This window comes from Microtus oregoni, unplaced genomic scaffold, assembly GCF_018167655.1.
Source record: "Microtus oregoni isolate MIOR12 unplaced genomic scaffold, Mior012 000028F_ref0000031, whole genome shotgun sequence".
Lineage (NCBI taxonomy): Eukaryota > Metazoa > Chordata > Mammalia > Rodentia > Cricetidae > Microtus > Microtus oregoni.
The window spans coordinates 15,105,869-15,118,615 of NW_024543087.1; the positions used below are offsets into that span (position 1 = coordinate 15,105,869).

Below are 12,747 nucleotides of genomic sequence, written 5' to 3' on the forward strand. Positions count from 1 at the left end.
TCTTTTTGTTCTTGTTTATGGTGATGAATTTGTACTTATTTTTCTTTTATGGAGACAGGATCTCACCATGTACCTCTGGCTGGCCTGGAACTCATTATGCACGTATAGGAGTTCATAGAAACTCATTCAGAGGTCCACCTGCCTTCTTCTCCTAGGAGTGCTGGGAATAGGGGAATGTCCCCAACAACGACTCAAAATAAAAAAACATGGCACATTATGGTAGCATGTGCCCTAATCTGTGTTCTAAAAGGCTGAGGTTAGATGACCAGGAGTTTTAGGCCATGTCTGGGCTAAACGAAAAGACAATTATAAAAGAATAAGAAGAGGGGGCTGGGGGCTGGAGAGATGGCTCAGTGGTTAAGAGCATTGCCTGCTCTTCCAAAGGTCCTGAGCTCAATTCCCAGCAACCACATGGTGGCTCACAACCATCTGTAATGGGGTCTGGTGCCCTCTTCTGGACTGCAAGCATACACACAGAATATTGTATACATAATAAATAAATATTAAAAAAAAAAAAAAGAAGAAGAACAAATGACATTTCTCGGCCGTCTGTCCTGTTTTTTTTTTTTTTTTTTTTTTTTTTTTTTGGTTTTTCGAGACAGGGTTTCTCTGTGGCTTTGGAGCCTATCCTGGAACTAGCTCTGTAGACCAGGCTGGTCTCGAACTCACAGAGATCCGCCTGCCTCTGCCTCCAGAGTGCTAGGGTTAAAGGCGTGCGCCACCATCGCCGGGCCGGTCCTGTTTTTTAAAAGCACTGAATTTACTTTATTTGTCCTTTGTCTTACTCTTTAAAACTCCTTAAAAAAAAAAAAATCACAAAAAACAGCCAGGCAGTGGTGGAGCATGTCTTCATGCTTTTAATCCCAGCACTTGGGAGGCGGATCTCTGTGAGTTCGAGGCCAGCCTGGTCTACAAGAGCTAGTTCCAGGACAGGAACCAAAAGCTATGGAGAAACCCTGTCTCGAAAATCCAAAAAAGAAAACAAAACAAAATAAAAAACAAAAAAACCAAAGAAACAAAAACTACTATATTGTATTCTAAGTAACTGGAATACTTCGACACATGTTTAAACAAAACCCTAATGGTTGAATTTTCACTATTAATTTCATTTTGTTTTACGTATTTTTGCCTATAGGTATGTATATATGTATGGACTCATGCGCCTGGTGCCTGTGGAGGCCAGAAGAATCTGTTAGGTCCCCAAGAACTGGAGTTAGTTACAAATGGTTGTGAGCCGCCTTGTCAGTACTGGACAAACAAGCCCAGGTCCTTTTTAAGAGCAGTGATGAGCCACCTCCAGTCCTAACACAGGTAACGTTTTTAACATGGATTTGTTCTTGGTGTGTGCACGCAAAACATGCATTGTGTGCCAGGAGACTCACAGCACTCATGAGGGAGATCACTCCGAGTTCTGTGCCAGCCAAAGCTAGATAGTAAATCCTTTCCTCAAAAACAAAGAAGTAAACGTGGAACAATAAGAATGATAAGGCCAAAGGACACATTTCCAATTTCCATGCTGTGTCAGTAAATATAAAGTTGTATTAAGGCTGATAGTGGCACACACTATCACATTTCCAATTTCCATGCTGTGTCAGTAAATATAAAGTTGTATTAAGGCTGATAGTGGCACACACCTTTAACATCCCAGCACTTGGGAGACAGAGGCACGTGGATCTCTAGGAGTTCCATGACAGCCAGAGCTGTTACACAGAGTGCCTCGAAAAACCAACAAATAAGGGGCTGAAGAAATGGCTCAGCGGTTAAGAGCATTGCTGCTCTTCCAGAGGACCCGGGTTCAATTCCCAGCACCCACCTGGCAGCTCACAACTGTCTGAAAATCCAGTTCCAGGGGATCTGACACCTTCACACCAATGCACATAAAATAAAAATAAATCATAATTAAAAAAAAAAAACCAATAAAATAAAATAAAATGTGGTCTTCCAAACGGTAGTGCTGGGCTGGAGGAATGGCTCAGCTTTTAAAGGCTAAACTCACAATGTTAATGTTACTGATTTTTTTCATTTCCACCATGATACATGGCTGTTCCTTAACTAAGAAGCATTTCATGCTGTGCTTTTTCGGTTTGTGTTTTTGTTTTTCGAGACCAGGTTTCTCTGTAGGAAGCCTGTCCTTGAACTAGTTCTTGTAGACAAGGCTGGCCTCGAACTCACAGAGATCCTGAGTGTTGATGTTAAAGGCATGTGCCACCACTGCCTGGCTTTATTTTGGTTTTTTGAGATGGTGACGTGCTTTTCTGAATTGCATTCATCCTAATAACACCTCAATGGCACATTGTTTAGCTGTCTATTTATAGCTTCCAAGGATCTGACCACACCCACTTCTGGCCTCCAGAGTCACTTGAATTTACATGTATATATCCATACTAAAACACAGAAACACTAAAACAAACAAAACAATAAAATAATTAAGTACTACATAATGAATCTGAGAATATGAGCTAATAAGACCTTGTCTTTTTTTAAAAAAAAAAAAATTTAGAAGTATTGGTGTTTTGCCTGCATGTGTGTCTGTCTGTGTGAGGGTGCCAGATCCCCTGGAACTGGAGTTATAGACAACTGTAAGCTGCCATGTGGGTGCTGGGAATTGAACCCAGGTCCTCTTAAAGAACAGCCAGGGCTCTTAACCACTGAGCCATCTCTCCAGACCTTGTCATAAAGGGGCTGGAAAGATGATTCAGCAATTAAGAGAAGTGCCTGCTGTAGCAGAGGACCCGTGTTCTATTTCCAGAAGTAACATGGTAGCTCACAAGCAGGTACTCCAGTTCTAGGAGATGATGTCCTTTTCTGCCCACCACACATACATACATAGCACACATATACACACAGGACAAACACCTACACATACAAAATAAATTTTTTAAATAGAAAAACGAAAAAGGTGGTAAAGCACTTGTCTAGCATGTATGAAGGGTCCAATACCCAGCACCATCTACACTAGGGATGATAGCACACACCTGAAACTCTTAGAGCTTGGGTGATGGAGCCAGGAGGTTCATAAACTCAGTCACCCTAACTACACAGTTTGAGGCCAGTCTGGGAAATGTTAGGCCCTGCCTCAAACATACAAACAAACAAAAAACACAGGATACAAGTGCACACTGCTAGTTAAAAAATCAATCACAAAAAAGATAAATAATTAATCATTCCAATTGGGACATGGTGGCACACTTTGGAGGCAAAAGTGGGTAGACCTCTAAGTTCCAGACTAGCCAGGACTCACTATACAGTGAGACAATGGCAATCAATCAATCATTTAATCAATCAAAGAAGGAGCAATGGAAATAGCTATTCCAAATATCTGACATTCCTTAAAAGGAAAAATTACAAGGCATTAGAAAACTATCAATGGTTGTCAAAGGCTTTAGGGAAAAGATGATGAATAAACAGGAAACAAATTTTTAAAACACAGAGAGAACTCAGTGGCTAGAATGCAACCAGTACCTTTTAGAAGATAGCAACAAGTCAGGCAGCCCACAACACCTTTAACAACCCAGCTCTAGGCAGAAGTAATGCCCTCTTCCAGCCTCTGCTGTTACCTGCACACATGTGGCATTTACACATAAACATTCTGTACTGATACAAGTTTTGTAAAACAAAAGTTAACTTAGATATTCCACTGAAAACTTGTATTCTTTAAACATAAATATTATCCAGGATGCTAGCAATGGATAAATCAATAATAATATTCTACAGACACAATGATTTATAATTCTTTTTTCTTTTGAATCAGGGTCTTGATACATAGCTTAAACTGGCTTTGAATTTAAGATTATCCTATCTCAGCTTCGAAACATTGGGAAGATAATGAATCATTATGCCAGTTAAAATTTTGTTTTTGTGGGCTGGAGATATGGCTCAGTATTTAAGAGAACTGACTGCTTTTCTAGAAGTCCTGAGTTCAATTCCCAGCAACCACATGGTGGCTCACAACCATCTGTAATGAGATCTGGTGCCCTCTTCTGGCATGCAAGCATACATGGATGGAATGTTGTATACATAATAAATCAATAAACCTTTAAAAAAAAATTTTGCTTTTGTTATTCAAAACTGTTTCTCTGTGTGGTCACAGAAATTTACATACCTTTATCTCTGGAGAGCTAGGATTAAAGATTTAAACACATTAAAAGTAGGGCAGTGAATGGCGCATGCCTTTAATCCCAGCACTCAGGAGGCAGAGACAGGTGGATCTCTGAGTTCGAGGCTAGCCTGGACTGATGGAGGAAGGTCATTGGTTAAAAAAATAAAGAAACTGCTTGGCTGGCCCTCATAGGTTAGAAACAGGTGGGTGGAGAAAACAGAACAGAATGCTGGGAGGAAGAGGAAGTGAACTCAGACTCTCGGGAGCAGACGCCTCAGAAGAGACGCCATGCCCTGCTCCTGGCGATGAAGCTCCGACCCAGGATGGACGTAGGCTAGAATCTTCCCGGTAAAACTGGTGCTCACAGATTATTAGAGATGGGTTGATAGGGATATGAGAATTAGCCTAGAAGAGGCTAGATAGAAATGGGCCAAGCAGTGTTTAAATGAATACAGTTTGTGTGTTATTTCGGAGATGCAGCCCCGCTGCTCCTATTACTACACTGGACTACACAGAATGAGTCCCAGGACAGACTCCAAAGCTACACAGAAACCCAGTCTTGAAAAACCTAAATAAACAAATAAATAAAACAGATTTAAAGATGTGTGCTGCCACCATTTAGTTTGGTTTGCTTTTTTTTTTTTTAATTAAACTATTTAGAGCCTTGAAGGAAGAAAAGGACTGAACAGGATCTGATGTTCCAGGCAAGGAAGATAGTTTGCTATTGGAACACAGAAATCTGCCTGCCTCTGCCTCCCAGTTGCTAGGATTAAAGGCATAGGCTACTATGCCTATCTGAAAAAAAAAAAACAATAATAATAAATAAAAATCCTTAAGGGGTGGAAGAGATGGTTTGGTGGTTTAGAAAAGAACACCTGGAATCCACGTCCAACACCCACACAGTTAAAAACCGTCTGTATGTCAGTGTCAAGGCCAGAAGAGGGACTTTGAGTTACAGATGGTCTGTGAGCTAACACATGGGTACCAGGAATAGAACTTTTGAGTCCTTTGCAAGAACAAGTACTCTTAACCACTGAGCCATCTATCCAGCCCCTGAAAAATACACTTTCATAGTAGGTAATGATGATTCCTAGAGTTTGTTTTATTCACTTGATTTTTTTCTCAGACATGGTGTCACAATTTTGCCCACACTGGCCTTAAGCTTTTTGACTCAAGCAATCTTCCTGTTTTAGACTTCCTATTAGTTGAGACAACGAGCACATTCTATTACTGTGGGCTATGACTTTTGCTGTCTATTTCTCCTCAAGACAGGGTCTCTCTGTGTAACCACCAAGGCTGTCCTGAAATTCTGTAGACCAGGCCTGCCTTGAACTCAGAAAGATCCGCCTGCCTCAGCCTCCCCGAGAGCTGGGATTAAAAGTGTGTGCCACCAACACCCAGTTAGGATTCTTAGTTTGATTAATAAATGTGGACAAGAAGAAAAGTTGTTAGTAATCACACGTGTGACACACTGGGGCCTCAAGCTGTTGTCTGTGGATCATAGACAGTCCCTTCCCCCAGTTATGCTGCAGTCAGCCAAGAACACTGCCCATGGTTTTGTTTTTGTTGGGTTTTGATGTGGGATGCCCTTCTGTACACTGAGAATATGTGTTGCTCCTATTGGCTGAAGAATAAAGTTATTTTGGTCTAGAGCAGGGCAGACTATAACTAGGCGGGAAAGCCAAACTGAATACAGAAAGAAAGAAGGTGGAGTCGGGGGACATGCAATCAGCCGCCAGAGAACCAAGATATGAGCCTCATGGTAAAATATAAACTAATAAAAATGAGTTAGTTAATAATAAACTTGAGGGGCTGGAGAGATGGCTCAGAGGTTAAGAGTATTGCCTGCTCTTCCAAAGGTCCTGAGTTCAATTCCCGGCAACCACATGGTGGCTCACAACCATCTGTAATGACGTCTGGTGCCCTCTTCTGGCCTGCAGACATACACACAGACAGAATATTGTATACATAATAAATAAATAAATAAATATTAAAAAAAAATAATAAACTTGAGCTAATAGGCCAAAGAGTATGTAATTAAGCCTCTGAGTGGTTACATTAAAAGTGGCTGTGGGACAAGATGCAACAAGAAACCTCCAATTACAGGATTTTTTGTGGTTGTTTTTCTGTTTTTAAGACCAAGTTCTTAGCCGGGCGATGGTGGCGCACATCTTTAATCCCAGCACTGGGGAGGCAGAGGCAGGCGGATCTCTGTGAGTTCGAGACCAGCCTGGTCTACAGAGCTAGTTCCAGGACAGGCTCCAAAGCCACAGAGAAACCCTGTCTCGAAAAACCAAAAAAAAAAAAAAAAAAGACCAAGTTCTTTCTATGTAGCCTTGGCTGGTCTGGAACTCGTAGAGAGATCTACGTGGCTCTGTTCCTGAGTGCTGGTGTTTACCACACCAACTTAGCTACCTATCTTCTTAACGCCCAAGGCTGGAGAGAGGGCTCAGTGGTTAGAGTATAGGCTGTTCTTCCAGAGGACCCAGGTTCAATTCCCAGAACTCACATGACAGTTCACAACTCTCTGCTCACAACAGCCTCACACAGATAGATTCACATGAAGGCAAAACACCAAGGTACATTTAAAAAAAAAAAAAAAAAGACAGTAAAGAAATTCAAACGGAAAGAGGGAAATTCAAAGACAAGGGAAATTCTTACCAAGAGGAGTGACACGGGGCTGCACATCCTTCAGAACTTCATGTAACCACTCCGTGAAACGAACATAGTAAAGATCAGAAAATATGTCATCTACTCTTCCATTTTCAAAAAGATACTAAAAGAAAAGTAATTGACAAATGTTACTGGTAATCTTGAGTAAAACCTTTGGAAAACATTTTTCACTACCACCACTTCCTTATTCTCTCCAACAAACAAACAAACAAACAGTCAGGTGGTGATGGTTGGTGTATTCTTTTAATCCCAGCACTTGGGAAGCAGAGGCAGGCAGATCTCTGTGGGTTCTAGGCCAGCCTGGTCTACAAGAGCTAGTTCCAGGACAGCTAGGGCTCTTACACAGACAAACCCTGTCTCCAAAAACCAAAACGAGATTAAATTAGAATTGTTCAACTGGTGTCATTCCCACAGCATACCTACCTCAAATCTCATTAACAGAAATTTACATTACTGACAGATGAATTAAAGGATCTTTTGTGAATACTATACATACAGGCAAGGTACTATAGTAAAAATCATGGGGGGAACGACATGATGGAGACATGGATCAGTAGTTAAGAGCACTTACTGCCTTTTCAAAGGACCCAAGGTTAAGTTTCCAGCATCCACATAGCTAGCCCCTACTGCTTACACATAGTGCCCATACACACACAGAAATACTCACACATATCAAATAAAATATCTCTTAAAAATCAAGAATAGAACTGGGGACTGGAGAGATGGCTCAGCTGTTAAAGAGGACAGACAGGGAACCTGGATTGAATTGCCACCACTCTCATGGAAGCTAACACCTATCTGTAACACCAAGAGCTAACATCCTCACATAGACATACAAGGAGACAAAACACCAATGCACAAAAAAATAAAATAAAATAAAATAAAATAAAAAATCAAGACTAGAAGCTGGGTGTAGTAGCATACACCTTTAATCCCAGCACTCAGGAGGCAGAGGCAGGTGGGATCTCTGTGAGTTTGAGGTCAGCCTGGTCTACAAAGTGAGTTCCAGGACAGTCAGGGCTATATCGAGAAACCGTCTCCCTTACCCCCCCCCCCCAAAAAAGGGCCGGGGTGGGTGTCACCCTGTCTGTTAAGGTTACTGCATTGTGGTAACATGTACAAATCTTTTTTTTTTTTTTAATTTGGCTTAACTTTTTGAGATAGGGTCTCAACCTCTATCAGCTTCTGTTCCACACAACTGTGGAATTAAAGGTAGATACTGCCACATCCAACTTTAATCTTGTCAACATTATGACTAGGAGTGCTTCATCTACACAAGATTGGTACCACATGTATGCCTACTGCCCTTGGAGGTTAGAACAAAGCACTGGATCTCCTGAAACTGGAGTTAGGTATGACAGTGAATCACCATGTAGGTACTGGGAACTGAATACATGTCCTCTTTAAGAGTAGTAAGTACTCTTAGGCCCTAACAAGTGTAAGTCTTTTCATTTCCTTTCTCGTAAACTGAGATTATTACACTACCACCGTCTTCTATGAATAGAGAAAGCACGTGAGATAACTTGGGTAGTTCTGGGTTAGGACCAGAAGGAAAGGAATAAACCTGGAGGCTGACTGTTTTCAGAGCCAGGCAATAGAGTAAGCTCCAAGAGACAAACAAGTCTTGTAGCATCACACTGTGGAATCCTTTAGAGTCTTGAGTATGAAGAAATCTACCTCTGCTCCCCTAAACTGCCATTCTACCAGCCTCTCTGTTATCCTGAAAAGCCAAAAAGATTGGTATACAATTTTAGCCATACTCCCTCAAACCACTGTTTTGTATTAATGTAAGGTATAATAAAAGTTATACTCAAGCACCAGATTGAGTAACTTTATGAAAACTACATGCTTACTTTAAGAAAATGAATTAAACAGATGCTTTTAAGAAAAAAAAAGTTTTTAAATACATTCCACCATCAGTTCTGGGGATGAAATTTGGGTCATCAGCCTTAATCAGTAAGTACTTTCATGGGCTGAGCTACTTCACTGATCCTCATTAAATACTTGAACACATGATTTCCAAAGTGGTAGAATGATACATATTTATTTGCATATATTCTTTTCTAAAGTAAACATACAGGCCATTATTTAAAAACAAAAACAAACAAAAGGCAAGATCTATGCAGCCTTGGCCAGCAAGAACTCCTAACAGTCAGCCTGCTGTGTCTCCCCAAGTACTTGTCACTTTCCTAAATTAGAGTACTGTGAAAGCATCCAATGAGAACAAGTTCAAACAAGTTCCTGTGCAGATCTGCTTCCTACCTTTTGTATACACAAGAAAATGTAGTAGAGTACGTCTGGGTCGTAGGGTTCACCTTCTCCATTACGAGCTTCGCGTGTCATTAAACAGAGGCCATAATTCAATTCGGCCACAGCAGAGGAGATCAGATCTTCTTGGAATCGTAGCAACTGGCGCCCTGTGACACAAGTTCCTAAGGGTGAGTGGGAGTCCTGGCAACAGTGACGTCTTAACTGGCTGATCACATTGTTCAAAGGCGAGCTCAGAGAAGATACTGCCCATCAAGGTTTGGGCTAGGAATGGCCATTGAATCTATGCTCAGAACCGCTCTATTAACGCAGTAACATATGCTATTATTCTATCACATCAATAGGTTTCCTTTCTCTAAGGGCTAAGAAATGAAAAGCAGAGAAATGCAAAAACCACACTCTGTAATATGAGCAAATAAATGAGGCCAAACCAAGACAGGGTTTAAACACAACTCACTGGTACTTCCCAGTTCTTCCCAAAAGCCATTCTGACTTGGTCTCTCGTTGACACTAGAAATCCAAAGATTTAAAAATCTGGACTTGGGCAAATCCCATAAATCCTGTTCATTTTACAGGGTGAGAAGTACATCCTGTTCATCAGAAAAAAGTATACTTCCAAAGAAATTCTCTAGTCCTCAGAGTCAAAGATGCTACTTGCCTGCCATTCTGTTTTTCTTCTACTTAAGTTTTAGACACATCCAAGCCGCCCCTCCCTCTGAAACACTCACTCCCAATGGGGGCCAGTCTGTTTTGAGCATCCTTCTCTAGTTCAGCATTCTTGGTTTGAGCCCAGTTTTTCCATACTTCGAGTCCTTCTTCTGGCTTCAAAGAATTTGGAAGCAAAAGTTCTGGTGAAGGCTGTGGTTGTGACTGTGGCTCAACTTCAGCAACCTGAACAGTTTGTGCCTAGGAGATAGAAACCATGAGAATATGTCAATATTGTTTTCCATTAGGTCCTGTAGTTCTGACTACACCAGTTCTCATTTAATATTTTTATGTGTGTATGTGTGCCATTGGTGTGCCTGCGGAGGGCAGAAAGAACTTATGGAAGTCAGTTCTCCTCCTACCATATGGTTCTGAGGGACTGAATTCAGGAAGACAAGCTTGGAGAAAGTGCTGTTACCCACTAAGTCATTTTACTAGCTCTTGATTCTCATTTAAAACCACTACTATAGACCAAGCATGGAAACACATGATTGTACTGACAGTACTTTGGAGGCTGAGACAAGAGTTGCAGTGTCACCTCAAGTTCGAGACCAGCCCAGGCTTTATAGAAAATGTAAGGCTAGCCAGGGCTATGAAAGTAGGATTTGGGTCTCCAAAAACCAAACCAAACCAAACAAGAAAACTAGGTAGTGGTGGCACACACCTTTAACCCCAACACTCAAGGCAGAGGCAGGCAGATTTCTAATTTCAAGACTAGCCAGGTCTACAGAGCGAGTTCTAAGACAGCCAATGAGAAACCTAGAGAGACCCCTCACCCCGAAAGAAAAAGAAACATACACATAAAAGAAAAAGAAACATGCACACAAAAGAAAACAAAACCTACAATGCCAATACCCCAAACCTCCCTAGAATCTCTCCAAAGGGTAGAGTCCAAGTTTCAGTCTTTTTGTTTTTTGAGACAGGGTTTCTCTATAGTTTTGGAGCCTGTCTTGGAAAACTCTGTAGACCAGGCTGGCCTTGAACACAGAGATCCTCCTGCCTCTGCTATTGGAGTACTGGGATTAAGGCATGCACAACCACTGCCCAGCTATCAATCTTTTAAAAACTCCCTAAGTAAGAGGCTTATTTTCAAACACTACTTCAAAAATTCACTGTGCAGAGCTAAACAGATGGCTCAGAGGTTAAGAGCACTGGCTGCACTTCCCAGGTAGGTCATGAGTTAAATTCCCAGGAACCACATGGTGGCTCACAACCATCTGTGATGAGATCTGGTGCCTTCTTCTGGCCCGCAGGAATATATGCAAACAGAACACTGTATATATAATAAATACATAAATCTTTTAAAAAATTTTCACTGTGCAAATAAAATACTTAAGCATTTTATTAAAATGTTTAAAAGTGACTGAAAACATCTGGGTTGGGACCTGAGAAGATCACATATCTAAGAAATTCCCAAGTAGAAACAAGGTTGCTAAACTGTAGGTTACATATACAATTCCAAATGTGCACAGTAGAGATTCTTAAAATTTAGTCACAAACCTGGTAGTATAAATCAGTAATTCTAGAATTTGGAAGATGGGTGTGAGGGGGGCGGGGGTAAAGAGAGGTCAAGGCCACACTTAGCTATGTAATACCTTTAAGTCCAAGTAGGTTGGGTAAAACCCTGTTATCAACCAAAACAAAACAAAAAAACAACCTTTCTTCTACCTTAAAAATCACCTAAACTGACCTGGAGGGATGGCTCAGCCGTTAAAGGCTAGGCTCACAACCAAAAATATAAGAGTTCGGTTCCCAGCACCCACGGCTGTCCCTCCAGGTACCATTTCATTCTGGGGACTGCAGGAAGGAAAGAGAACAGATGCCTGTGGGTTGTCCTGGAAACTCCACGAGTGCCCCTCCCCAAGAAATAATAAATAAATACATGTATTAAAGTCTTAAAAAAAAAAATCACCTAAACTGGTAGGAAAACGCCCATGTCTGGGACCTATTCCCAGACTCTAATTTGAATGGTCTTCTATGACAAAGGGCTGGAATCAGCACTAGGGAGGCTAGAACAGCATGGCTGAGTGCTTGGTTTACCACTTACGGAGACCTAGGAGACAGGTGTGTAGCAGTATACTCCTGCCTGTGATCCTTGAAGTGTAACCCATCCCCCGTGAGGTGGGCATGATCCATGCATATAATCCAGCATTTAAGGGGGTGAGAAGAACCAATGTTCCCCTGATAATTTTAGTATAGAACAATCAATAGACAAAAAAAAGTAAAAACAAATAGTGAAGACTATGTTGCCACTGTAAAATCAGAGATAAGACTTGAGACTCTTCATGGTTTTTCCAATTTATAAAACTCTTGTATTTTTCAGACAGGGTTTCAGGGTGGCTTCAAACTCTTGATCTTCCTGCTTCAGCATCCTAAATATGCTAGAACTACAGGCATCAGACACCATGCCAGCTTGAAGTTCTACTTTTCGGGATTTTTCTCAATTAATACTCTCGTCCCTAAGTACATAATCCATTTTCATTTTTCTCTGAGACAGGGTTTCTCTGTACAACCCTGTGTGTCCTGAAACTTATTAGATAGACCAGGCTGGCCTCAAACTCAGAGATCCATCTGCCTCTGCACCCAGGTGCTGGGATTAGAGGCATGCGCTACCACCATCCAGCTAATAAAATACTTTTAGCAGGAAGATAAAGCAATGTGTTCGTGGCGTCATGTTGAGACTCAAAACTGTTCTATGTTTGGGTAGGACTCCACAAGGAACCTGCACAAACGTCATCAGAGTATTTGTCTCACGTTCACAAACCCTGGAATCACTCTCCAGCACTACTAGCACCCACCCAAACAAATAAAAAAAGTTAAGAGCTATTTAATAACATGGGAAAACTTAAAATGAGGGGGGAGATTGGTTAGGTCAGAAGTTAGACTACATTCATCCAAGTTGATTACATACAAAACACTCATTTATTAAAACTAGAAGTAACATTTGATGTTTTACTGACACAGGTAAAGGAACTCACTCTGTAGACCAGGCTAGTCTTGAA

General features: G+C 41.2%; 1 protein-coding gene across 3 annotated transcripts in view; it reads right to left on the reverse strand.

Moving 5' to 3' along the window:
• Positions 1-12,747, reverse strand: part of Qrich1 (glutamine rich 1) — a 41,067-nt gene that overhangs the window by 6,919 nt on the left and 21,401 nt on the right. For all 3 annotated transcript variants that reach the window (XM_041676873.1, XM_041676872.1, XM_041676875.1), the window contains 3 exons: positions 9,769-9,946; positions 9,035-9,189; positions 6,761-6,875 (listed from right to left, as the gene is read on the reverse strand). In XM_041676873.1, the coding sequence (XP_041532807.1) occupies positions 6,761-6,875; positions 9,035-9,189; positions 9,769-9,946 (448 nt within the window). The remainder of the gene's footprint in view (positions 1-6,760; positions 6,876-9,034; positions 9,190-9,768; positions 9,947-12,747) is intronic.